General features: G+C 37.7%; 3 protein-coding genes across 7 annotated transcripts in view; 2 read left to right on the forward strand and 1 right to left on the reverse strand.

The window, feature by feature from the left end:
- The first annotated feature begins 5,908 nt into the window (after positions 1 to 5,908).
- On the forward strand, positions 5,909 to 16,034 carry LOC128381337 (Kv channel-interacting protein 2-like). 5 transcript variants are annotated; one of them, XM_053341349.1, is made up of 10 exons: positions 5,909 to 5,981; positions 8,084 to 8,086; positions 13,313 to 13,415; positions 13,619 to 13,739; positions 13,871 to 13,940; positions 14,906 to 14,976; positions 15,088 to 15,195; positions 15,315 to 15,419; positions 15,828 to 15,890; positions 15,987 to 16,034. In XM_053341349.1, exons 1-10 carry the CDS (start codon positions 5,909 to 5,911, stop codon positions 16,032 to 16,034), a joined length of 765 nt encoding a protein of 254 aa, XP_053197324.1. The 5 variants fall into 5 exon arrangements, with proteins under 5 accessions (XP_053197324.1, XP_053197309.1, XP_053197316.1 ...); XM_053341334.1 differs by lacking the exon at positions 8,084 to 8,086 and having other exon boundaries at positions 13,313 to 13,411; positions 13,579 to 13,739; XM_053341341.1 differs by lacking the exon at positions 8,084 to 8,086 and having other exon boundaries at positions 13,313 to 13,411; positions 13,615 to 13,739.
- Positions 16,035 to 17,707: 1,673 nt separating this feature from the next.
- jupa (junction plakoglobin a) overlaps positions 17,708 to 27,970 on the reverse strand; it is a 34,161-nt gene continuing 23,898 nt past the window's right edge. Inside the window, exon 14 of the mRNA XM_053341294.1 lies at positions 17,708 to 17,783. Within this exon, the coding sequence (XP_053197269.1) occupies positions 17,737 to 17,783 (47 nt within the window). The 3' untranslated portion in view covers positions 17,708 to 17,736. The remainder of the gene's footprint in view (positions 17,784 to 27,970) is intronic.
- Positions 22,792 to 26,305, forward strand: LOC128375430 (deoxycytidylate deaminase-like). Its single transcript, XM_053335783.1, has 6 exons — positions 22,792 to 22,835; positions 23,578 to 23,674; positions 23,858 to 23,990; positions 24,631 to 24,741; positions 25,779 to 25,875; positions 26,251 to 26,305. Exons 1-6 carry the CDS (start codon positions 22,792 to 22,794, stop codon positions 26,303 to 26,305), a joined length of 537 nt encoding a protein of 178 aa, XP_053191758.1.

Raw genomic sequence — 27,970 nt, forward strand, 5'->3', positions numbered from 1 at the left:
TAACTCAGTGAGTAAAAAATCGAGTGGTTTGGACTCCTTGATTTGAGTATGTTGGAGTCAAAGAAATTAGCAGAGAGGATGACCCCACACGTGAAGCTCCAGTGATTTTATTCACACACTAGTTGTTTCTCATGTTTAACTGTCAGTTACAACCTCATGTAAATACACACAACACCTACAGTAGGTACTTATTGGGCCTTGGTGCTCTCCATATTGGACAAAACTACAGTTTGTTCAAGAAGTGAAATGAATAGGGGATAACATCAGTAAACATTGTATACTGATACATTTCAAATGTATCTGTACATAATTGCAGGATAAACAGTGGACACAGACATAATGCAGTTCAAGTACCAGTTCTAACCTGTGTGTGTGAAATGAGACACTCTTGTGATGTTTACACATGTAATATGTATTTTGAGGCTGCAGCAGGGTTCAGTATTCTCTGTATTACTCACTGCAGGGGCACCGCCACTAAATATTTGAATTGATAAATTCAATATTGATCTGAGATCTGGAAACTTATTGATGTGAAGTCGTGGTTGGTGGAGCTGATGATATTGGTCTAAGAAAATAGTGAGCTATCCTGTTCTACTCCTCCTTGTCCTTCCTCAGTCCTCATCCCCCATTTACCCACTCACCTCCTGCTGTTGTGAAACTAATTAACCAATATCTCTGATAAACCGTCCCTTAGCTACTTCCTAATGATGTCTGTGCCCTCAGGCACACGCTAACAACACTGACTATCACAAGCGGAAAAATCTTTCTTTGTTTGTTTGAAATTGTTCTGAATAAAACCTGATCCTTTGGATGGAGGGAAAAATCTTACAGAGGTCAGAAAGGAGGATGCAGAAAGTTGTGAAGATGGGAATGAACAGAAACTGTGGCTGGCATAGCTGGACGGACAAGGAATGTGGTTTCACATCAAATCAAGTTCAGTCTGAAACAAGTCATTTTTAGAGTGGGACAACGTTGTTTTTGGTTTGTTTTCATCTTTCTACTTACAGTGACATTCATTTCTCTTTAATGAGTCAACATAAAGACATTTGTTGTGAACGCTAATCTGAATTACATTGTGACAGCAGGGGCATTATTAGGCAGGGTATGTAACTTCCTGCTTCCCCCAACTGGAAAGGCCCCAAACAGCTATAGATATGAAAAGTATTGAATTTTGTTACTATTCTAACTCATTGTATCCCAAAATAATTTACAAAAGCCCCCAAAGCCCTTAGAAAATATGCAATTGTATACGACTTACTTACTGTGTACTCTTACTGCAATGTACCAGTACATTTACATGACAGATAAATGTTACTAGTTATGTAGCAGATTCATAAATTAAAATGTGATACATTAATGTTCATAACTGTTTAAACTGTCCAGCATGATATAAAATAGAATTAAAAGCTTCACCTTGAACAGACTAAGTACATTTAAGTATATTATCTAATCATAATACCTATCTTTCACTCTTCACTTTAAAGGTGCAATAGGTGACATTCAGCCTCACTGGAGTAATGTGTCCTGAGCAGTGTGTCCTCTGTGTGTTTTGTTATACAAGCTTATAGATTTCTTATGAGCCAATCAAAAAGCTTAGACTTCCATCTTTTCGGCAGTCCTCGCCAATGGACTAGGTTAAAAACATGGCTTTTATCATGGCTTAAAAGTTGACATCTTGAACCGGAGCATCTGCTGATTGATTTCATACCTGATATGTTATGATTCACTAAAGTTAGGCATAATACCAGATGAATAAATCCCTGTTTTTGTTATCTTCACCACCATCATCACTGTACACATCTGGCAGAGATTTGCTCTCTGCTGAGTGCACTCTTCTACTTTTGTTTGTTTTTGTTTTTCTGAGTTGGGATGATCTACAGGATGAAAAATGAAAATGACATCAGCTTTAAAGTTTTAGAAATCACGATTATGAATAATACTGGATTTACACTGAATTGTGTGTAGAGTAAAAAAACTGATTTTTAAAACTAAAAGCTATTATTTTTTATGCTGAAATAATATAATAACAAATGATCATTAATTACTCTGGGGATTCAAAGGATAAAATGAGTTTTAATCTATAATTTTAGTATTGCCAAATCCCATGAAAAGATTAAAACAAAAAGTGTCTTATTCCGCGCCTCAGCTTAGTGAAAATATAAATATTTCCAAAAGTATCTCATGAATATCTATTTGTGTTTTTAAGAAAGTCTCACTAATTTTCTAAAGCTAGTTTTTAGTCACTTAAACGTTACTTAAACAAGAATAAACTGCATTTGTTGGGGACTATTTTCAGGTGCAGATTAATTAACATTTTGTCATCTAGTGGGTATTTTAACTATTACTTATAAAGCCATGAAACTTCAATATAAAAAGTAGTCCTTTAAATAGATCACCATTTTAATTGTTCAATCGTCAAAAGCTTTGTGCACAGAAACGTCCTGCAGTCTCAGGCACGTGAATGCACCATTCTCAAAAAAGCTTCTTCTCATGACCGTATTCATAACTTCAATAAAATTTTAAAAGTACTTGTTCATTCATTTGTAGTTGATGGGTTATGACATGCGGAGCCACTTGCTAGCTCCCTTAATGCAGCAGCAGTTGGACCATAAACATTAATGATAACAGCCTCACTCTTTCCTCTGTTTCTCTCTCAGACAATTAAAGCCACTGCTGAAGAAGATTACACTAATATGCCTCAAAAGGACATCATGTTGTTACAGAAGCAATAATGTACTTTTGTATGAACTGACTGGTAATAATACTAAGTTTATTATTATTTTTGAAGGTCACGTTGTGGTGATGTCTTTTTTTAATATGGTGATTCTCAATCCCCTGAGATTAATCTAGTCCAAATCCTCTAATTTTCTTGGCTTTATTGTACATTGGGCAGTATATTAACTCCCTGATATGATCTGTGCCATATTCATTTGTGTGTATTTGTGTGTGTGTGTGTGTGTGTGTGTTTGCTTGATGACAGCTTAGATGTTCAGACTGAGCCAGGCCTGGGTGTTTTTACTGTGACAACCCATTAACGCTGCTGTGTATTTATAACGTTTCAGCATATCAGCCCTCTCATCAAATATTCATTTGAGGGGAGATTGCCTACTTTGTCTCGGCTCAACCACTCTCCTCCCCTTCCTCCTTTCACCCCATCATTTTGTGTGTGTCTTTATCTGTGTGTCCTCGGCTGCGTCTGTGTCTGCGGAAAAAATGAAAAAAATGAAATGAACTCAAAATGCGTCTTTCCAAGGATAAGCAGAAACACACCTCCTGTAGGCACGTGGCACTATTTTCTTTAATTTCATCCTTTGAGCACCGAGCAGTGTGGACCGTCTGCTCAACTGTTTGTTCGACTGTATTTATCTATCTGTGTGTGTGTGTGTCTGCGTATGTATATATGTGTTTGTCACCTGTATCATCGCTCCACACTGTGCACAACTTGAATTATCAATCGGACCTCATTATTGGTTATCTGTCAGCACCACTCTCTAACCCGCAGCCACACTGAACTTCTCTGTAAACCCCTATGAGAGATAAACCCTATCAATACTGTGAGATTTAACTGTCCCAAGGCGCATAATATATTCAAATACCTCTCCACTGTACTCCTCCTGTCTTCTTTCTCTCTCTCACAGATTTTCACCATTATGCCTTTCTTTGATTTTTTTCTTTTTCTGTTTATGTGTGTCCTCTCTTTTCTGTGCTTTCTCCAGCTGCTGATAGACATTTTCTCTCTTCCTCATCAGTCTTCTGACAGGGGACACAATAATCCCTCACCCGTCTTTAAAGAAGCTCCACCACGCTGTTTATCTCCAACAAGCCTTATTTAGCTTTTCTTGGAAAACATACTTCTTTTCTCTCCAATTAAATTTTTTTCTATGTGACAGTTTGAGGGGTTTACTGTAGTAGAGGTTAGCACATCACAACACATGTGTGGTAGAGATTTCTGAAGGGATTTCCTGCTTTTACTCAATCATAATTTGTTGTTTGAAAGGGCTGAGCAAAACAAAGTTTATGTTGGGGTTTGAACTGGCTTTAAAGGGCCCCTACACCAATTTTACATGCTCCCTATAGTTAGTCAATTTTTGTAAAAATAGCTTTACAATGGTTTCAGTGGCTTTAGGTGTTTACAGGTGGAGTCCATTGAAAGACACTATCAAGTTCATAATGTTTGACTTTTTCTGTGAGATATGGCTACATGTACCCTACAGTATATGATTCATTAGCACCAGACATTCATTTTCCCCAGAAGATCGATCCTAATGACTTTGGTGATCCCATAACTTTTCCTCGAGGGCCACCATGATGTTGGCATGTGGCTTTGTGTGAAATATCTCGACAGCTATTGGATGGATTGTGGTGAAATTGAGTGCATGCATGGATGAAGTGTTATCACTTTGGCATCTTCTTCACTTTTTAATGTATGGCTGCGGCATAACTTGATACACCAGGTGGTTTGTTGTCCAATGGAAACTGTTTGGCACGTCCAGAAAATACTAGGCAGGTAATTGGATGAAACATCTACCTATCACCGTCTTACCTTGCAATATTGATTGGTACTACTGATGGTTTGGACACAAATGCATAATGTGGAGCTGGACTAGATTCTCAAGTGATCGTGTGATGTTTGCAAATCCGGCTGCATCATAAGGTGAGTGCAGCCATCAACATGTCCAAATTTTTAATTTTTAATTTTTAATTAGTCCATCTTCTACTGACTTTGCTGTCATGAATAAAAACCGAAAATCTTGATCTGTCTCTTTGTGGCTAGTGTGGTGTCCAAACTGTGAGAATCTGTGTAAATACACTCAACAAGCCCTCTCCAGTTTAATGATGATCTTTTCTTCACACCCTCTGACATTATGAGGAATATGTAACCATATATTTCATGTCTGGCCATAAGAATTTGACATACTTAACAAAAAGTTGAAGTGAAGTGACTGATTTTAATGTACTCAATTCAGACACAAACAGGCTGCTAGGTTACACTCATTCATTAAAACCTTCATGGATAGAAGTTTCTTGTGAGAAAATCTTGAAGTTTATCCCATAAATCAGTCTGTGGCCTCCTTAGTCTCCATTCAACTTATGGTGTGTATTTATAGATGTAATATTAAAATATATTTTTTTTCTGATCACGACCTTGGTGCTTTGCATTAACTGAAATATGAGTGAGTGAGTCTGCTCAACTAGCTCAAGGACGTGGAGCTGACAGAGTATTGATCTGCAGGTATTACTTCTTGTCTACACAGCCAATGCCTCTCAATTCCTGAGCCAAGGTGAGACCATCCATCAGTGACGCATATAGATCAGCAGATATAGCCAACTCTCCCACATCTCCCACATCTCCCCCTGTCTCTCTTCCTTCATCACTCCTCTTTCTCACCCCTCAGCTGTGATGGTTTTGAGTCTCCTCCTCTCTCTCTCTCTCTCTCTCTCTCTCTCTCTCTCTCTCTCTCTCTCTCTCTCTCTCTCGGGGTTTTGGATAGATGCAGATGTTCCAGCTGACAGGGAGATTATTTGTCATTTTTGGATATTTGGACAATAAACAAAGTGATCAGATTAAACCTGTGAATTGCATTTGAACCTTAAATCCCCAGAAGCCTCTCAAAGTGACAGTAAAGCGGGGTTGTGGATGTGAGTGCGCGCTGATGCTGGGAGGAGGAGGAGGAGGAGGAAGAGGAGAGAGCTCAGTCAGAGTGGATAGATGCGAGCAGGGACGCAAAGACGCACGGACTTTCTCCTCTTTCCTCGGCCAGTTTGAAGCCCTCACACACTGATTTTTTTTTTTTTTTTTTTTGGCACAGAAGTGTCATGAAAGCGCAGAAGTCGTAGATGATCTGTGGCTCCGACGCACACACAGGTCCTACAGGTTCTGCGCGGAGGTCTGGTAAGCACTGAAAACATGAAATCCAGGAGTCAGGACCAGAGTTTGTCTGACTCCAGAGAGCTGGACAGATCTTATGACCCGCTCACAGGTAGGTGTAAGCTTTTTAACATGTCAAATATGATCAATTGAAGCGTAGATTGCTGGCTTGGTTTTTACTTCCAGTGACATCAAAAATCGTTGATGAAAGTTTTCTTTTATCAAGTGTATGTCCTGAATAGAGTCAAGTCATTAAAATAAGTACTGTTTCACACTTGATCTTTCAAAATTAGACTTTGCTCTATCAGAAAAACGCCAAACACGTTTTAACCCCGTTTCCTGTGTAACCATTTGCTGCAACGGTGATATAATATCTGTATTAAATGTTACAGGACAGACAGTCTAAGAAGATTAAACAATAACGTAATATCACTCTATACATCCAGCCTGTGTGTGTGTGTGTGCGTGTGTGTGTGTGTGTGTGTGTGTGATAGGACAGCTCCAAACCAGAGCAGCCTTATTTGCAGGTAGTAGGTATTACATATTTACATATATTTAGGACATCATCACACCAGGTATTGAATATTTTTTAGTTTGGAAATGTGCAATCTATAGAAAGTTTTTTTTGAAGTATGTGGATGGTTCAAAGTGAATGACTGCAGTACTACACATATTGTAGTTTTCAATAAGGATAAGTGTGTTGGAGATAAAAGCAACTCCTCCACATGGCTTGAAGAAGATGTTTGAAACACATTAAAATGACTGCAGTTGTCAGTAAGGCAGGAGATCACAGCGGCAGGACTATTCTGTACTCTAACAGATGTAGATTCAGTTTGAAAGTAGCTATGTATGTTTGCGTTTCTGTAAATTGGATTCTGAGCTGTTGGTCAATCAGAAAACGTCAGCTTGGGCTCTGAAAACATTTTTCATGATTGGCAAAACTATTTTATTGATAGCATGTAAAACAATTATTGACAGATCAGTCAACAACGATAACCAGTTGGTTGCAGACTTAAGTAAGTTACCATACTATCAATATTGTTCATATTGTGTTTACATTGTGTTTACTAAATGTCAAAATATGTGGTGATAAAGAATTGACTTTTCTCACTCAAAAAAAGCTAGACATAGTTTATAAAGTCAAAAAGGACATCAGTAGTGTGATCTGCTGTTAACATCATGAGAGTGGAGTGTGAGAGTAGAGAGAGAGAATAGAGAAAAGATAGTCAAGTCAAGAAAAAAGTCTCTGCCATCTCTTGTCATCTAAAATTATACCTGTCAGTGTGTGTTTGTAGTCTAATTAGATCCGTGAGGCTCTTCTCTTTGTGAGCACTCGTGAGGAAAATGAAACAATGACATCTGACAAAGAGTACACTCACACACCCAAAATAGACATTTCCTTTAAAAATAACTAAATCTATGTATGAAAATAACTCCTTTCATGTTACACACAGTGCTGTTCTGAGTTAGATTGAAGGATGTTTCTGAATGACTGAATTTGAAGTGGAGTTATTGACAGATAGACGGCTTAAAGATTGTAAAGATGAACATTTATTTAATGATTGATTGTTGTTGCTGGTACAATAGCCAGTGTGATGTGCATTCAGCAGCAGGTTAACCAAACAGTGAACAGGTGCATGAACAGAGAGGCTTCAGGTGGCGTTCAGGAGACACAAACAAACCTTTTTTATTGAAGAGTGAAGCACTTGGGCGTCATGGGGCTTAATGACCTGAGGCACAAAACTGTGTAACTGCTGCTTTTTCCTGTTTATATCTTCTGTATCTGACAAAAAAAAACACCAAATAGTGATGAGGTAACAAACAACAAAAGAGAAAGTCTCTGGTGAGGACAGATTTAAAAAATGTATCAGCTGTATCTAAAAACCACTCAGACTGAACACAACACATGGTCTCTATGTGCAGCTACTGCTTAAACCCTCATGTTGTATACTCTCTGTGTTCATACATTATACATGTTGGATCTTTGTCAAGTCATCACTTTCTACAGTAAACTTCACATGTTACAATGACCCTGACTGGCTGCTGCTACTGCTGTGCTGCATGTGAACCGTGACGTCATACAGAAACTCATCTCACAGATCTTTTACATGAGGCACATTTTGAAAACTGCTTTGTGGTTCAGCAGTGAATCTCGTATCTATTTATAAGTATTGTCTTCAATGTTGTGGCAGTCTGTACTTCAATACATTGTAGGAGGTTCATGTCAAGTGCACCTGCATTTATGAGTGAACGAACCTGCTTTCCCCCTGTGTGTGTGTGTGAGTGTGTGTTTGTGTGTGGGTGTGTGTTTGCTTTTTTTTTCATGATGTATATTCTTCTCTTAAAATCTTTACACACATAACATAAATGTGCCTTTTATATAACACCAATAAAAAAAAAGCTGATTTCAAAATACAGTATAAAGCCCTCTGACTGGAATAGTTTTTATGTTGTAGGAGCCAGACCAGAAATCATCTGATTTGTCTGGACTGATGAGGGATGTTGTATTACCATCAATGTTGTGTAACGAATAATCAAAGCTGAATCTGCGAGACTGACGAGGTCGCATGGGAGCACATGAGTGTGTGTGTGTGTGTGTGTGTGTGTGTGTGTGTGTGTGTCCGTGGCTTCTATCTGAACCATGTCTTTCTGGGGATTATGTTAAGCACAGAGGCTGTTGCCCGGGCAACATTAGCTTACAAACATTCATTTAGCACTACATGACCCTCCTTAAAAAGCCACAACCTCCCAAAGTAAACAAAAAATACTAAAAATCAAACACGCACGCACGCATGCACACACACACACACACACACACACACACATACACACAGAGAGGAAGAGTGCTTTGATTTAGGATGATGATAAGGAAAAGTTATGTCATTTTTTTCTGCTTATAATCGGGAACTCTAGGAATGTTTTTGAGGAAAGTTTTCATTGTTCATTATCACCAAAGAAGACACTATGGTTGTGGCCTCTGTAGGGTGATGACCTCCACGGTTCTTTTCTAGTAAGATGATGAGATGAGAGATGTTTCTGAAACAGTAATCATACCAGTTGCTCATTGTTTCAGGAATACCAGGAAAAAATATTGATTATACATTAAATATGCATGTGAATATGCTGCCTTGATCTTAAATTCTTCCAATATCTGACTGAACTTCTCTCTGATGTCAATAATCTCTACGTTTTGGTAGAAAAAAACGTTCAAAGGCTTATTAATTATGTTCACATCATATAAGACAGATGACAGCGATGGGAAGACTCCCATGTTAAATCACATCATCAAGACAGTTACAGAATTGGTGGTGTGAGCTTTAAAATATTGAACAACAGAACTACACATCTACCTAATGTGATGTAGGTTTAATTATGTTATCCATATTTGTTTGCTTCTCTTTATTATTAACTGCCAAGTGAGATATATCAGAGCTCATAACACAGAAGCTCATAATTACATTAACTCTGATGACTTGTATGTTAACGTGAACACTATTAACCACACAGAAACTTATAATTACAATTACCAAAACTCTGAATGCAACATTATGCTTCCTTCAAAGGTTTACCAGGCCTGAGAGTTTCTGTTGGAAACAAATGTCCTGATGTACTGATAACAATGCAATGAAATGACTCCTTACTCCTTAACAACTACTTAAAGACTTTCTCAAAAAGTTATATGAAGATGACCGAAGTGAAGCCTCCATCTTGACCTTAAAAAACTTTTGGAAGAGCCTTGCTGTCCTTTTGTTCTCTCATGTGAAAGTCTTCATTCTCTCTCTTCCCTTCCTCCACACTTGACAATACTGTCAGTCTGAGTTGTTTGTGTCAGAGGATAAAAAAGGTGGACAAAAGAGTCTTTTATATGTGTTAATAGCAGCAGGGAAGAGTGTATTGATCTGCCTGAGACTTCATTTGGTAAAATTGATTCACACCATCCAGTCACTCAGAGGGTCTGTGTTCATTTTGTTCTGGCCTGTTAAATGCTACTTCTAAAGCACCTTGAATTAGTATGTAATCCTAGAAGACACAAGCTTTTAAAGGCTCTACTGTCTCTCTAAGAACAACCTTTGCTGACTGCTGTTACTACCCTCAGATGGCATTTCAGTAACTTAGAAACTGTCTGCGATCAATGACTTGCACTCTGTCACATTTAAAAAATATCAGACAGCTTTGGAGAAATCAGCAGGGATGATTTTTCATTTTCTCTCTAGTTATCCAAAAAAAAAAAAAAAAAAAAAACATTTCACAGTTTTATTCTCCTGCATCTAAAAGCTGAGATGTGTCATCCTCGTTGTCTGTGCATGTGTGTGTGTGTGTGTGTGTGTGTCTGTGTGAGTGAAGCTCTGTAAAGCCTTGTTTGTTTTTCCGTTGTCGTGCAGCTGCTGCATGTGAAAGTTTGACTGACATATCCTCAGTGTCCATCGTCACTGATGCCCTTGATAAGCACACTTGAGGTAACGGTCGTTCACACACGTACAATCACACTCGCAATTTCAGATAATGTCACTTTCTGTTTAAAATAAATCAGAGACTACATGAACAAAGTGACATCAAACCTGTAGAGATGCAGGCAGGGTAGCAATCAATTTATCCTCTAGACTTTTCTAATAATTCATGTTTATTTACAGAGGCTGTATGCATCTGCTGTTTGCATGATAAAACACAAAACAGGAAGTCAGGAGTTAGCCCTGCTTTTTTTAAGCAGTGGATCCCACCTGTCATTATTCCCTTTATGTTGTTTGTTGTGTGTTTTTAATGCTGCAACACTTTTAGTTTCACTATGGATGAAAATTGGGGTATAAATCAAATGTATTATTATTATAGTAGCCTTATTATTATTACCGTAATCCCTGTGTTGCAGAGATTATTAATATTATACATTTCTCAGGTGTGAATCCACTCATTTTCATTCTATGTCTCAACTACAGCTGCTGTGTGGAAGAGTGTGACGTCCCACTGAACATAATGATACCATTATTAAATTATTTATTTATTTTGTTGTTGTCGAACTTATCAGTTTGTGATTATGCCAGTGGTCTCTCTATCCCTGTTACAATGAGGTTCCCATTGATTTTGTGTTGGCAGACAATCAAACACAGAAGACTAATGTGTCTTCTACACAGACAGATGTGTTATATTTTACAGGTTGTCTCTGTAGGTGTCAGAAGGAGAGGTTCTGCTTTAAAAACATCCAACAGGTTTCTCCACCTGTCTGCACTGATGCTCAATCATTTGTCTTTTCGAGTTGGAGACTTTCTCCAGATCAGTGTAATCCGACTGTAGTTCAACACTGACCTCTGCTGGCAGGAAGGGGACATGACATTTTGGAGATGTCCCTAATTTTGGACAAAATATTACACTTTTTGAGCTAATAGACATTTTTAACAGCCCACATTGTGACTTGTTATAGTAAGAAAAGCACAGGTGTTACTACTAATGACATTAATGATGTTCTATTCATTTTGTCATGACGGTGAACCAGAATGCACAATACCAGGACCTGTGAAAAAGTTTACTTTGAAAAAATACTATTGGAAATATTTTTTTACTTTTATTGTGTGTGCTCTGTGGTTAGTTGTAGGTGTGTAGGTGCTGCACCTCACATCTATCTCTTTGTTCTTTGGTTATCTGTGTGTTTGGCTTTGGATAAGAGAGACTACAAAACAAGATGTCTTCAGTAATTGAAAGCATGAGAGACCCTTAAACAGAACACAAAGAGAATTGAGGAGCAGGCAAAACTTCAGAATAGATGAGGAGATTTTTCTGCAGCAGGTGTTTTTACCCCCTGATGCTCCTGCTGGAGGAGGAGGAGGAGCAGGAGGAGGAGGATGAGGATGAGGAGGAGGAGATGGGAGCTGAGCTGGGATAGAAAAGAGGAGAGGTCTACATCAAGCTCATGTAGACAGTGATTTACTACAGGTTACAATCCTTTACATTAGGATCATTAAATGCAGCTTTGGAGAAGTTCACGAGTGATGTGTTGTTGGCTGCTGGTTGTGTGTTGGACATGCATACAGGGACAGGCGACTGGTTGTAGGTACGTTGCAAAGAATCCTGAATTATTCTTTAAAAGGTGTGTTAATGTGTAAATATTTCTCAACTCACCTGTCCATGTCACTATCAGTTTACTTTCGCATTTAGCAGAACAGACTTAGCAGAAATGGAATATAATATTCATGAGTATGTTTATTTAATGTGTAATCCTATGAAAATACAAATTGCTGTGGTTTCGTCAGTTTAGAACGAGCCCCTATTAGCCATGTTATACTCCCATGTTTCTACAGTAGCCCAGAATGGACAAACCAAACACTGACTCCTTTTGTGTTTTCTGCAAGGAATATTTGTTATTATGTAGAATGTGCTTATTTGTTTTATTGTCGAGAGTTAGATGGGGTCAGTGTCACTCATGTCTAAATGGTACATATGTGGCAACAGCCAGGAGATGATTAACATAGCGCCAAAAGTAACAAATTCCACCTACCAGCACCTCTAAAGTTCACTTATTAAAACCTTTTCAATACACACAAAAACTGAATTGTAAAAACAAGAAATTGTGCTTTTATGTGCTGGGCTATTTTTAGGCCAGGCTAGCTAACATCCTGGAGGCAGACACAGTCTTGATATTTTAGGCAGGTAAACATCGCAGATTCAATAAGGAATCAGAGTGAGATGATATGAGAATATATACTGTATGATACTTCCAGACAGTGTGTAATAATTTGATTATTATTATATTTGATTATTAATTTGATTTTAAAACCTGTAAAGATACTTAAGGAAAAGTAAGGGACAATTTTTTGTCAAGGGCTTTAACTTATTCAATGTTTGAATTCTCCACAGAAAAAAATAATCAAATGAAAGTCCTATGGCGCAGAAATTTAAATTTATAGTGTTTCTTTTCTTTTCCTTTTCCATGTTTTGTACATACAATACCTAAGGTTATATATTTTGTAAAACAGTGTGCTCTTGTAATCACACATGGGATTGGCCAAATGTTTGGTATGACAGAAATAAAAATAAAACTATACAATAACTATAAATATTTTGATCAGAGGAGGTCGGCCATAAAGGTGCCAGTGTTTTGAGGAGAAAGCACTCACTGTGATGATAATTAAAATGAACTACTGCTTTTCTATAAATCTGGAATCAAAAATCTTGAAACTTGAATGATTTTGGACATTTAAGCCAGACTCTCTGACCTCTGCATCTCAGAGCTTCAGTCTTGTGTGGTTTCATCAGACATCACATGCTGTATGCTGTCCAAACAGCTCTGATCTGATGGGTCACTGGTTCAAAATCAGGTCAGCAAACTCATTTCCGCACACTCATTTCCATGAACAAGTGATTCAAAGTATTTGAATGTAGTTTGGCTCTAGTTTTTACATGGTGTAGGTCGCTCTGTCTGTGTCTAATCTGTACTGCGTGATTGGTTGTTTCCAGGTAATCCACCATCCAAACCCAATAAAAAGACCATAAAGCAGCGGTTCCTCAAACTGCTGCCCTGCTGTCAGTCTGACTCCAGCCCTTCAATTAATCCATGCAAGTGTCACATTCTCTTCCATCATTCAGAATATGAATTGATAATAACTGCATGGAAAATATTAACACAGATCCTGTTAAACATAATTTTTCTCTTTTCCACCTCTTATTTCTCCCACTTCCTGGGCCCAGTGTTAAATGTACATACAATGTTGTATCTGAGGGAGTCACTATTTTGTTTCTCTCTCTGTCCCCACATACAGCGAGTGAGATTGATGAGAGTGAACGGTCAATAGTGCGTTATAGACCAGAAGGGCTGGACCGTCTCGTACAAAAGACCAACTTCAACAAGAAGGAGCTGCAGATCCTCTACCGTGGATTCAAAAATGTCAGTGAATGTTTGATTCCTGTACTCTTGAATATCCACCATATATCTGCATGTATGTGTCTGTGTATCTGTGTGTGTGTGGGTGCATGTGAGTGGGTTTTTTTGACATGATGGTCTTTTGATTTCCACAGGAGTGTCCCAGTGGTGCTGTGAATGAGGAGACTTTTAAAGGCATCTACGCCCAGTTCTTCCCCCTGGGAGGTCAGTCAGACTCTTTACTTTCATCCTGTGTTTTCATCTTTATTTAAACAACATTCCACCAGCATCTCTCCAACACCAAAATATACAATTGTAAAACTGTGAAAACAAATGTGTGTAAAAAAAACCCGCAGCTTTAGCAGAACAGCAGGCATGCAGCAGCAGGGGTTAGGGAAGTAGCCCAAGCCACAACCCAAAGCTTCGGTGGGTGTACTTACTACCACACAGGGACTCTTGGAGGAATGCTGTGAACAGGGTTGGTGAACACAGTGCCACCCAGTGGAAGTATGTGGCAAAAGATTAGCCATGCCTCTGAAGAGACCAACCATCAGGGCTGTAACTAAGGCAGCAGACAGATAGCTGTGGATAAAGAGAGGTGATCCATGGACTAATGCTGCTGGGACACAAGTTGGGGCCTGATCAACCACGACTGGGTCACCTAGGCAAGGGTGTATGATGTTGTGAAACCCAAAAGACCCAATGAACCCAGGAAACAGCACTGATGAGGCATCCAGAGCATCTGTAAGACGTATCTTTCACATAGAAAACAAATGACTACACACAAAGGCAAAAAAGTGAAACTCTCTACACTGAAATGTCTCTTTAGAAAATCCAAAATTTAAATGTGTTTGTGTTTAACTTGAGTTTCAGTTTTCTGCTTTGAATCTATCGTCAATTGCTCACAAAAGCTGTAATATTTTCATTGTGTAACCTCACTGTTGATATAATTTGTGCATGCATTTTATATAGACACGCTCAGTCTTTTTCTATCACTACAAATATTTTCTACAACTTTGCAAACACGAACTTGTCATGTTTTCACAGGTTTACAAAGAGCAATATACAACCACAGGCTTCAAACACATACTTGGCTCTCTCTATGCTTAAATGTGATGTATCTAAATCATATTCTGGTTTGCTGCTTATTTCCTCTGCAGAATGATCCCTTTATCTTCTCTTTATTCCAGATTCAAATATGTACGCACACTTCTTGTTTGAAGCCTTTGACACACATAATAACGGAGCTGTCAACTTCGAGGTAAGACAAACATCCCTTCACTCTTCTGACTTCCAGCCCCCTCCGAACCCCCCCCCCCCCCCCCCCTTAAAATCATTTTACTCTGTTCTTTCTTCTTGTTTTCTGCTGTAGGATTTTGTTGTAAGTCTGTCTATCATCTTGCGAGGCTCCATCACTGATAAACTCAACTGGGCCTTTAACCTGTACGATCTCAACAAAGACGGCTGCATCACTAGAGAGGTACTTATATCATTTCATTCTCTTTTCTTGCTTTGTGTTTGGGAAGTTGTGTACTTTGTGAGAAGGTCTGCTGTATAATGTATTATTCTGATTTCTTTTCCTTCCTTCTCTCTGTCCAGGAGATGACAAACATCATGCACTCCATATATGATATGATGGGGAAATATACTTACCCTTGCATGAAGGATGACACTCCCAAGGATCATGTTGACAGCTTCTTCCAGGTAAACACACAGAATTGATCAAACCGACACGCTCCACATCTCTCAACACTAAACTTAAAGTGTGTCAAAGCCTTTGAACAAATGAGCCACGCACTTCCTAAAGAAAAAGAGCCTGAAATTCAAGTATTCATGAAAATAGACCTCAATCACTGTATGTTGTTTGGTCTTACTTAACCTGTGGAGTTTTGACCACTAGTTGCACAATTTGTTATGTGCATGAGCAACACATGAGTTTCTCACCAAGTGCTGCAAGGGTTAAATGTTTCGAAAACACTTTTCTTATGAGGAAGAAAATACATTCAGCATGTTTATTAGGCAATTACAATACAACACATGTACTACTCATTTAATACTCCTGGATGCTTACCATATGAAACATCCATGACTCTGTGTCATATTTTTTTACAGAAAATGGACAAGAACAATGATGGAGTGGTCACCATCGAGGAGTTCTTGGAGACATGCCAAAAGGTTGTCTTGATGGAATACTCTCAACAATACTTCAAACACACATATTTAATGATGATGATGATTATAAATTAATATTATCTTCTTCATTCCATCCAGGATGAGAACATCATGCAGTCCATGCACATGTTTGACAATGTGATCTAAGGCTTGTTGGATGCAGACATGAGTTTCCCACCTACATGGAGCTCCACAGTACTTCAGCCGCCGGCCAGCGTGGGAGTGATTTTTGGGCTTATAGCAGTGCAGGGCATGCACAACAACCACCAGAGTCATCAGTTTCCCCACTGGAGTCCAGTCAGGGTGTATTCTGTTGTTTTAAGACCTTGTTTCATGATTGAATGATCTCATACACCGTTTTGAACGAGTGTATTTAATGCTGTGAAAAAGCAGCTCAATAACAATAAGCATCAGTGAACAGATGCCTAGAAAAATACAACAGATATGCACAATAAGCAACTGCAACTTCATCCCAACTTCACCCACACAAATGATTATTAACTTTTAAAATAAGTTTTCTCAATTGCATGTATCAAACACATGAGAGAAAGAGAGAGACTGAATGTACAGACACATGCTTTCTATACTCAGTCACACTACAATGAGGGACGGCTCTAATAAAGGGATGAAGTCTGAAATCAAGCAATAATCTTACAATAATGTGATATCAAATCTTCTCTGTCCTCAGTGTCCCCACATTTTATTATTGTGTATTGTGTCTGCATGATGTGTGTGTTTTGACTGGCCATTGAAATGTTTAATTAAAGTGTGAATATATTTTCTATATGGACATGTTAACAATGATGATGACTGAATAAAACCACACAGCCTCAAACATGTCAGAGTCTAGTATATTGGGCTGGTTTGTAGCATGACAAAAAGGAAATCAAATTTAGAAGATGAATATGGAAGAATATGTTTTTGGTCATTTCAGAACAAGTTGGTAAATGAAAGGGAACAAAATAAAGTACTCAGATGCTGGTTCAGAAAATATCAATAATAAAACAATCAAATCAGAAGACACATTATACCAACAAATATCTCTTAGATGGAGCAGATCCATGAGAACAAATTAATACGACCAATTGTTAGAGAGGGAGAGAAAGGTAAAAGAAACTGTGAGAGACAAACCAGAAAATTGCACACAAAAAAAACAGAACTGAGTCAGAAATGGATTGACCCACCACAAAGTTGTTAAAGGTGCAAAGAAAGAGCTGCAGGGACGACTATTTGATGAAGGAAAACAAGGAGGTGGAAAGAAATGTCTGCAGGGCAGAGAAAAACACAAAGGCTGAAATCAATAAGAAAAATATGTTAGCAGCTTGAATTACAAGACTGTGGCAATTACATTAGTAACACAAAGACATCATCTTACTGACAACACAAACACTAAACTGATGAAAAGACAGAGAGTAGTCAGTTCCTTTCCTCACAGCACCACTCACCTCCAAAAACAATAAGGACATAGCAGAACATAGCAGAATGAGGAGAAGGTTATAGGTGTATCTAGCATGACATCAGGTGTAATCTCTTATAAAAGCTAAAAAGGTATTTATCAGTTAAAACAAGATAACATTTTTGTGGTTTATTGTAAAAATGTTCCAGCTGCTTCAGACAGAGATTTAATTAAAATGTCAACTGGACTGAATCACATTTATTGGATGTGCAATATGAGCCAGTAATATCTTCCATGAAGTACCATTTATGAGATTCAAACATGTATAAATTCCTTTTGCTACCAAATGGGGAGACAACCTGCCAGCAGATTACAGCACATTAATGCTGCGGTTTGCTCTCTGTGGTTGCCCAGTGCTGAGGAATGTGCTGCATGTGCACATTTCAGCCACAGCTACTCACCATCTGCATAGGGTCCATCCATGGGGACGCTGTTGTGGGAGCGTTCACAAGAGGATTAAAGTGTCATGAATGATTTTAGAATTTAAAAAACAGTTACTTATAAACAAATTGCTTCACATAATGTACTTAATCACACCTACCAGCATGATCTTACAATGCTGAGAAGAGTTTGATGTAAATTAGGAGAGTTGACAGGGTACAAAACGGTCAAAAAACAAACAAACAAACAAGACAAACTACTACTTTTAATGTTCATTTGTCTTGTCCTGGCAGCAGACGGTGCCAGACATTCACCATCTCCCATGCAGCAGGGTCGTGCTTGAACAGAGAGTGTGTGAGCTCCACAGAAACTCGCTTCATAAGTTTTTACCCTTAGAGATGCAGAAGAGAATCTACTACAAAACTTTAACAGCAATATCTTTATCTCTGTATGTGTTTGTTACAAAGCCTTGACCAAGTCTAACATGGTGCTTCAACATGTAAATGTAAAATACTTTCTCCTAGAGTAGTCAAATTAGCTAAAAAACGAATCTTACTTCCTCCCAGTATGACCAACAAATAACGAGAGGAGGAATAATAACTCAAACTGACTACTGAAAGGAATTGTTTTACATTTGGGAGATATTGCCTAGCCCTAGAAGATTGATGCCAAACTGAAACACGACATAGGTATCAATGTTCTCATCTGACACTTGTCAAGACAGCAACATTTCCAAAATATTGAACCATTACTTCAAAAGGAACAAAAACTGCCATAACAGAAAAAATAACTAACTAAAGAAATAAACAATATACTTAAAGTCTCAATGCGTAGTTTATCTATGTCAGAGCATCTTTCAGTCATTTTTACACAAACATATTGACAGTAGTTAAGTAATATGTGGAAACTTCATGTTAAATTATAAATTGAATAACTATTAATGAGAATTGTGATGCTTCAGCTGATCAAACTGCCCAAATAGGTAGTTTAAACAGATTGTATTCTTTAAATGATTGTATTATTTAAATGTGAGCTTCAATATGTCATTGTGAAATGGAACAGAGAGGAAGAATACAGCAGCATTTACGGTAAGTACATCAGTTGAGTAATGTTTTAACTACTTGCTTTCATTAGTAAAATTTCCAGTAATCTGACATCCTAAGGCATCTTTTCACAAAGTATGTTTTCTTTTGATTTTTAAGTATTCCAAATTGCACAACTGGCATTCAGCTTGTTGGTGCAAGTTTTCTCTAGAGTTCCTTTCTTTATGAATCATCCTGTGTTCCTAATAAAATCATTCCTACTCCATTTACTCAAGTATACAATCCTCAGTGACATCTTGCAGATCCAAGTGTACAACCAAAGGTGTCAAGCTAAAGAACTGGAGAAGATAAATACCATTGTCAGTTCCATTTTGTGCACCTCACACGATCTAATTGAAATTGGGGGATGAGCAGGAAACCCTCCCTCAAAACATAGCAAAAGAAGTGGTTGTCCACCAGGAAGAGAGATGCAGGACCTGAACTCACAGTCCCAGGTGGAGAATGACAGCAACACACTACTCCATCACCAACTCCAGAAAATCTTTGATATGGCTGGATCCATTTGAGTGGCCTCATACCACACAGATAGCCAAAGGTCTTAATGTGACCCAGGCCGTAGCCAGGATTTTTCAAATACTGAGGTCAAAAACAATGGTCACTCTTGTGGGCCAGTTCTTTCTTATCACTTCCAATTTTGCAACTTAAATCAACTCCTATTTCAGTATTCTACAACTTCCACGGTTGTATATTAAAAAAATGATAACTACAATATATTATTTTCTTTGTTTGTTCTTAAAATGTGGAATGGAGCATGGCCTGCTGGGAAACGGAGAAAAGGGCTCATCCAATGAATGAATAGTTTGAAAAATCGGGTCAAGTCTAATTCACAAATGTAGATTACATATTTCTGGCGATTTTCAAGTCGCTGTTCACATCTACTGCAGTGAATATTTTTTTCTGGAAGTGAGCACTATATAACTGCGACTGAAAAATCTCCAGTAATATGCTGTATATTTGTGAATTTGTGACGAATCTGCTGACAGAAGCACTGGAGCTGTTAAATTGAAAACCAGCAGTGAAAAAATTCCCGGTGGATTTCAACACTTCACTCAGCCGACTACTTTCGTTTTGACATGGCAGCGGTATCTGCAAGTACGTGTCACGTGACAGTCCGTTAATGCTATTTTCACTTCTCAATAAAACAAAACTTAAAGAAAAAAATACCGAGGACATGTTTCATCTTGAGGAGAGGAGCACACCAGTCTAATCACCAAGCCATTATGAGACCTCACCTGTGACTCTGTATCACCTGTCACTGCTGCACTGGTCACTGCTGCTGTCTTTCCTAGTAGGTGGACCGGGTTCAATCACCTTAGAGACAACAAAACTAAACATGACATATTTAGCTACTCTGTCATACACAAAACCTTCTTCATCAAATCGCCTTATACTATAGTACTGTGAGTGAATACATGTTTAGGTTGCCCGAACACAACTCACATCCCTGACCCCAAGTCTTTAAGTTATGCTCTACCCATTGAGCTACACCACAAAAGTAATTTTTTATGGAATTACCAACAGTCTGAAGCAAGGAAAAACAACATTTTATTTATTTTAATACAAATGATGTTGAACAGAATGTAGTATCATCAGCACATTCACAAGCATATGGGTGTGGGCCTTTGTAAGATAAAGCATGAATATATAACAAAAGAATGGAGGAAGTCTTCATGAAATTGAGTAAAAACTGCTCTAAGAAACTCCCTAAACATGAGATGAATTGTTCATGGTAGTTAGTAGCATGAATGACTGGTTTAACTGGGTTTAAGTTTGATTAAAAAGATTAAACAGGGTGGGGTTTACTACCTAAAAAACTCTGAAATGAAACTGTTGATGTGCCAAGTTTTTAGATGTTGCTTTTACTTTCACAGCGACACAGTGTTTTCATAACGCCTCCATATAACCAACAAGCCCTCTGTGGAGGACAACTCAGGATGTGACTTATCCTCAACCCTAACACAGTTAAGAAGCTTGTCAGTAGCAAGGCATCAGATATAGACGAGATTCACCCTGATGCTGAAGGTTCTAGACATTGGTAATAGAGATTTTAATTATGCAGCCCATACATCAATGGAGAGAGTAGACAGGAGTCCAGGAAGTCTTGTATTGAAAAGGTTTATTTATTTGGCCAAGGAGAAGTGAATGAATGATCAGTACACGTTATGTTCTGATGCTTCCTTCAATTCTGAAGTTTCTCTCCTCCGGGCGTGGACTTTAAACCACACAGATAATGCCCATGGTTGAGCCATGCCCAAATATGGACAGATCCAACACATCTACAATATACAGAATTTAGTCTACTGGTCTATAGACAAAGCATTGCTTAGACCTTACTCAGGATCCTACATCCAACACTATATCAAACCTCTGACTCCAGTTGCCTCTACCCCATCCAGGGACAACAGTCTAACATATATCTGACTTCGGCTGCTATAGCAACACTATCAGAATGCCTCTTGTTTTCCCCAAAAGGAGCAGACTCACTGCTTACCACTATCTCAAGGGGAGACAGTGTCTAAACCCAACATTTAGTGAGGCCTTGCTATGACCGTAAAGCCTAGTTTGACCCAGTGCATATTAATGATGGAAAATTCCCTAACAATTGGGTCAAGATTGTTATAATATATTATTATTGGGTCAAGATTGTTATAATATACACCAGATAAGGTCATTTTTATTGCTGTTGTGCTGGGATCTGAACCACTCTCTCCCCCAGAAGCTTACTACACATATGCTTATGCTGCATGGTAAAAGTAGCATTAAAACGATCTTAAATTGAATTAATAAAGATACAACCACTGATGTCATCTGGACCAAAAGTAGCATAAAGGCAAAGCCCATATGAATCATGTTAAACTTTGTGGATAGATACCTGCTTTCTAGCATTTTTCCTCACTGCTGTCTTACTACTACTAGTACAGTTACACTGTCTACTTATGCAATGAAAAAAACACATGAGCCACTCTTTATGAGGTATTAATAATTAATAAATAGTTAATAAACCACTTACTAAAACTTTAAAGATCAATATGTGTATATGTATATGAGAATAACTTTGGGTTGCCAGGTTGTGTAAAATCCTCCAGCTTCAAACTTTTAGCTTTTTAGTTAATCAGGAAGACCCCTCCAATGGACTGTTGGATCACTTACCTTTTGGAAAAGGGCTACAGGATATCTGAACCTAAATCCATTTATAATCAGCTTATTAACATTTACAACTGCAGATTTATGGATTGATTAATAGCACTATATATAACATTTATAATAGCAGGTGACTTTTTAGAAACTGAGCAACTCAAGACCCATTATTACTGACATGCTAACATTTATAATGGCAGCTTTGATGGCTTATAAGTAAGAAACATGTGACCCCCTATTAATGACATTGTGGGGATCTTCTGCAAAAAAGACAAAGAAATTTTAATGCTAATGTAGATTTTCCTCATCCTGGCAACCCAAAATGTATCCTTAACAATGGGTGATAGAGATTAAGTAAATTATTTAAGCTCAAAGTCTTAGACATCCTTATTTGAGCCTGTATCTTGCTCCTTTGGAGGGAGACTTAGATACAGTAGGTGTGTGAAGGATGTTTCATGACTAACAGCATCTAAGACAGACAGGGCAGTGTTGTACCTCATGCACTTGACTTCAGTGAAGAAAAAGATAACTGTCAATGTAGTATTGTGACACATTTAATAATAATAGAGTGTGTAATAGAGTAGTCATGCAGGTTACAGGTTTCTTATTGCAGGAACATGTTCAAATGTACAAATATGGTTTCTATGACAATCACTATGGCTATAGCACACCTTAATACTGACGTAGTTTGTGTCACATGGACTGTATATAAATATGATGTGTCCTCTACAATAGCTAACGCTCTCATACAACACAACACTGCAACTTCTAAGAAATAGCAAAAAAACCTCAAGTCAGTTTGGAATTTGACTTGATTCTACAAGATATGGAAAGAAGAAATCAGAAGCAGCAGCCTGATCCTTCAAACAGGTAACTAGTTTGAACTATTTGTCTACTGCACTCATTATAGTTTAAGCCTATCCTCAGTTTATGCCTTTTATTTATTATGATTATTATATTTAACACGAGTGGCACAAACTAAGAGGTAAGATTGCCTCATTTCAGTCCTGTATGTGTATATGTCATCCTATTTGTTATATTTGCTATTAAGTCATAAATTGTGTTCACTCTGCTCTGTCCTCTCATGTGTGACTGACTCTAAGTTAGATTAATGACATTAGTATGTGCTCCTGTGTATATGTGACATTTTCAGCATGTAGGTTTAAAACTGAATTTTCACTGATAACAATTTATAATTAATAATCAATAGCTATGTAAAAATGTGGAGTAAACTGTTATTCATAGCGTAATAAAGTTTTAAACAATTAATAAACTGATTTCACAAAATAAATAATGGATTAATTATTACACTTTTTTTAAAACATTGATTTAATTTTTTGTTTTCAGTTTTTAGCTATACATGCAGTCCAACATTCATTGTCTTAGTTTGTATATTTGCACCTATAACATGTAATTTCATTGTCCAGATAGTAATGATGTTTTAGCTTTCTTCCTATATCAGTTTATAAAAGCTGAATTCAAACAAAGAAATGTCTGCACTGAAATGAGCTAGAATGTCAGTCAATGAAAAACCTCGTAGGTTTCAATGGTTTAAGGGACTGATTTTTGTCCAGATAACAAAACCTTGTCTCGTCTCTTTTTTCTATGGCAGCTTAAAAAGGAAGAGAGAAGAGTGCCTGGACTGTTCTGACTACTTTATGGCTGTAGCTGTCCTTACAGCTAATATGAGCCAAGACCCGAGTACACAGGTATGTGCATATGTATTAGCCAATCTAATTTAATATCATTTGTTAGTGTTTTTCTTTTAATTTGCAGTGCTTCAAATGAGATTACTTAGGGTTCTTGAAGTTCTCTCTCTCTCTCTCTCTCTCTCTCTCTCTCTCTCTCTCTCTCTCTCTCTCTCTCTCTCTCTCTCTCTCTCTCTCTCTCAGGTAGGGGCTTGTATTGTGAATCAGGACAACAAGATAGTTGGCACTGGTCATAATCAAATGCCCAAAGGCGGTGAAGACATGCTACCATGGGAACGAACAGGAGACGATGAACTGAAGACTAAGTACCTTTATGGTTAGAATAGACACTCTTTGATTTTCAATTCTTAAATACACACATTAAAAACAGAAAATTGAATATATTATATAATATAACACAGCTTTATTGTCATTGTTAACAACAACAAAATGATAGATGTAAGTAAATAAAGTGCCTCACATTCAAGCATTAAATATCAAAAACAGTGTCAGCAAAGACTAAAAGTTGCTCATATTTCACAGTTGAGTACTGTTCAGTGTCTTAGGAGCTGTCACTCAAAGGCAATACCAGCGTTTCACCTGTAGAGTGTGATAGAGGGTAAATAATGTTGTTCCATCCTTCACTATTAATAAGAGGCTTCAGATCAGGCTTCATGGTTATTAAAAAAAATCCTAATACTACAGGAATAAAGTTATAATTTAATGGAAAAGAATATTTCAAGATTAAAAAAATATTTTTGACATTTCCTTTTACTTACTACTACTACTTTTACTTTTTCAGTGCATATACAGTATGTGCTGATGTCCATATATCTGTAGTCTTAAACAGACAGTATGGAACAGACTAGTATTCCATATTAAACCTTTTATCCTGATTCAGCAGCAACTACCTCACACTGATACTGATACTGATACATGAATGTCTTGCATTGTATTAACTGGGCTCTTTCCTACAGTGTCCCATGCAGAGCTGAATGCCTTTATGAACAGTCCTGATGTGAAGGACTGCACTATCTATGTGACTCTGTTCCCCTGCAACGAGTGTACCAAGCTCATCATCCAGGGAGGTGGGTATTAACAACGCAAACACACACACACACACACACACAAACACACACACACATGCACACGCACGCGCACACACACACACACACACACACACACACACGCACACACACACACATGCATGCACGCACCCTTAACTTTTTGTATAAGTTGCTCAAATGAAGCTAATTGGTCAATATAATCTATCTATAATTTTGTCATCCTTATTGTCCATCTTAACATTTTGCTGTTTTGCTCTATTCTGTACACATTCTGTTCTTCATTTTGATCATGTACCAAAGACCTTATCCACAGTTTATGAGGCAAACATGCAGTGTCTAAGCAATTCAAAGGAAGGTAATAGTAAGTGGACAAACATACATAACATAACAACATGTCATCAGCATAAAGTGACATCTTATGCTTTTGCCTCCAGTGTCAAATACTTTTGATGCTAACAGTTTCCCTCAGAGTAATAGCTAGTGGCTAAATTGCCACGTCAAAAAGAAGGGGAGTCAGAGGGTAACCCTGTCTTGTGCCACACTGCAGCTCATGGCACGTAGCTACTGTTCATACAATCAGCAGCCAGTGAGGCCATGTACACAACCATAATCCATAATAAGTTTTAAAATAGAACCAAGTCAAATTTCTACATCATACTATCAGATGTTGATGGACTATATATTAATTCACTGTCCATAGTACATACTGAGAGCTTGAGTTAGAACCACTGAAGACAATCAGGAATGTCCATGTCCTCAGATCTTCAAAGGCAAAATTCATTCAGACAAACGATGAATTTTGGCTGATGAAGGTCTGAGGACTGAAATGAAAAATGTTAACAGAAGCTTTAAATCTGCTTTTTTGTCACACTATAATTTCACTGCTTCTGTGTCAATTGAATGTAAAGTTATCATTTCATTTTTTCCCCTGTGCTTTGTCCTCTCTCGCCCTGCTTTATTTTTCATGCACTTCCCCAAGAAGACAATAATAATAGCTTTATTTTGCACTTCTACCTTCCATCTTTAACCCTTCATAATCCCTCCCTCTCTTTGTCTAGGCATTAAGAAGGTGGTCTATCTTTCTGATAAGTATAAGGAGGATAAATTAACAATCGCTTCCAAGACGATGCTCGGATTGGCTGGCATACCATACGAGTGGGTAACATGCTTTCTCTGTCACACATACCAAGATAGATCAGTTTGACTTGTTTTTTGGTGTTCAGTGTGGTGTAAAAGAAACTGGGCCTCAAGCAGGAACAATTCATACAAAACAGATTTTTATTTAAGTCGGCCATATGAGTTTTTAGCATTCACCCATTTTCTCCCACTGACTCACTCCACGAGACAAAAACAGTAATTTGACCTGAAATCATGAGGCCTACTTTTGATGCCAAAATTAAATGAAAATGCAACTTTCATCCTCATTCATGCTTTTATTTAGTGTTTTCTGTGTGTGTCATCATAGCTGTGTGTCCCTGACTTATACATGTGTGTGTTTTTTCTCCTTTTTTCCCTTCCTTTTGTTGACAGGCAATTCATCCCCAAGAACACAGCTGAGATTGACATCAATATTAATCCCAATTAAACCTCTGAGATGCCAAACACTGAGGCATGGAGGCAGCGGGAGACTGATGAGATGGAGCAGGACTACCTCTTTTCTGTATCATCTTGGCCCCTGCTTTGTTAAAGGAGACCTTGACTTTGCTTTCTTTCGATATTTTGATTAACCAGATATGATATAGTTTAATTTGATGCTTCGCCCAATTTGGCTGACTGTGGTGGAAGGTCTTTCTGTGATCACTTTCTTTTATTTTAAAACTGCCTTTGGGTTCAGGAATATGAAAACCTCCTGTATCCACTATCCTGAGTGTTACATTTAAGTGTGGTTCGATGACACAACTTCATGGATATACACATTAGCAAGGGATACTTCATAAAATAATTATCAGCACTGCTTTGAGCAGTTAAGGGTTTCGGGGGACACAATGTTGTGTATATGTGTGTACTAGTACACAGCAGAAAATAGCTAGACTTCTATGGGTGACACACAAGTGACATCATCAGTCATCAATATTAGTAACAAATACCAAATAAAATACAACTGGATAGGACTGCAGATTACAATCCTCACATACCACGCATTATATAGTTTTATCTGCTGCTTATAGTCATAATGTGTGTCCCTGTCTTAAACTGAAAATTCATCCTTCCTGTCATATTATCTAACATGATGTAAAATAAAAAAACAAGTGGGAAAACACTTCATTCTTTAAATCTGTACCATTATTACTTCAACCATGTCAGCTCTCAGTGCAGTTCAATAAAACTTTGGGACCACATGAACTAGTCCACTGTGTTCCTTATTCTCTAAATTGTGTATTAGGTGCTATTTGTTTGGTTATTTGTCAGGTGGATCTCATACACTGTTTAATAGTTTTAAATGAAATTTGGTGTAAAGTTCATTTTTTCTTTGTAAAGAAAGTAAAACTGTTTCAGTGAAAATTCTGCTAAAAACAAAAAAGTTATATGACTAAGTTTGACATTTTTTTATTCTCTCTGTGAGAAATTGCAATCTGGCTTTATGGCAAACATGGCACTAATGTTGTACTCAGACTGAGTGCAAAGCCAATTTTAGAGATTGAGATGCAAAGACAAGTGGATATGAACAGATGATAGATGAGAATGTTTCATCCTGAGCACATTTTATGGCTAGAGTTTCTAGTGAGTTCTGAGATCAGTGAGAGTCTGAGCTGTCACATAGTCAGTGTGTATGTTACTAGCAAGCTACTGCTAACATCTGTATAACTGGTATGTTGTATGGAGTGAATTAAAACAAACACACTCCTGTACACAAGTTGGTGCCAGTAACCCATGAACAGATGTCTGGTATTTTTTCACTTCAGTGCTGTGTTCAGTGGTGTTGATCATGATCTCCTTAGTGGGAGGTCAAAATCAATGGTCAAGTTATTTTTTTACTGTTCTTGGTTTATAATTGAGCTAGGACCTCTGCCTTTTAAAGTCCATACAGTATTTCTTATGTTGTGCCCCATATGTGTGTGTATATGTAAATGTGTGTATAGCCATTGAGAGCAAGCACGCTGATTACAACACAAATATAAAATATAAAAAACAATAAATATAATGCGCAAATATAGAAATATGTAGAAGCAATAAAACACCCAACATGAAAACATATTAAGGCAATAAAAAGCAATATGCACATGAAAGTTAAAGCTCAATTAAAACACAT

This window comes from Scomber japonicus, chromosome 2, assembly GCF_027409825.1.
Source record: "Scomber japonicus isolate fScoJap1 chromosome 2, fScoJap1.pri, whole genome shotgun sequence".
NCBI lineage: Eukaryota > Metazoa > Chordata > Actinopteri > Scombriformes > Scombridae > Scomber > Scomber japonicus.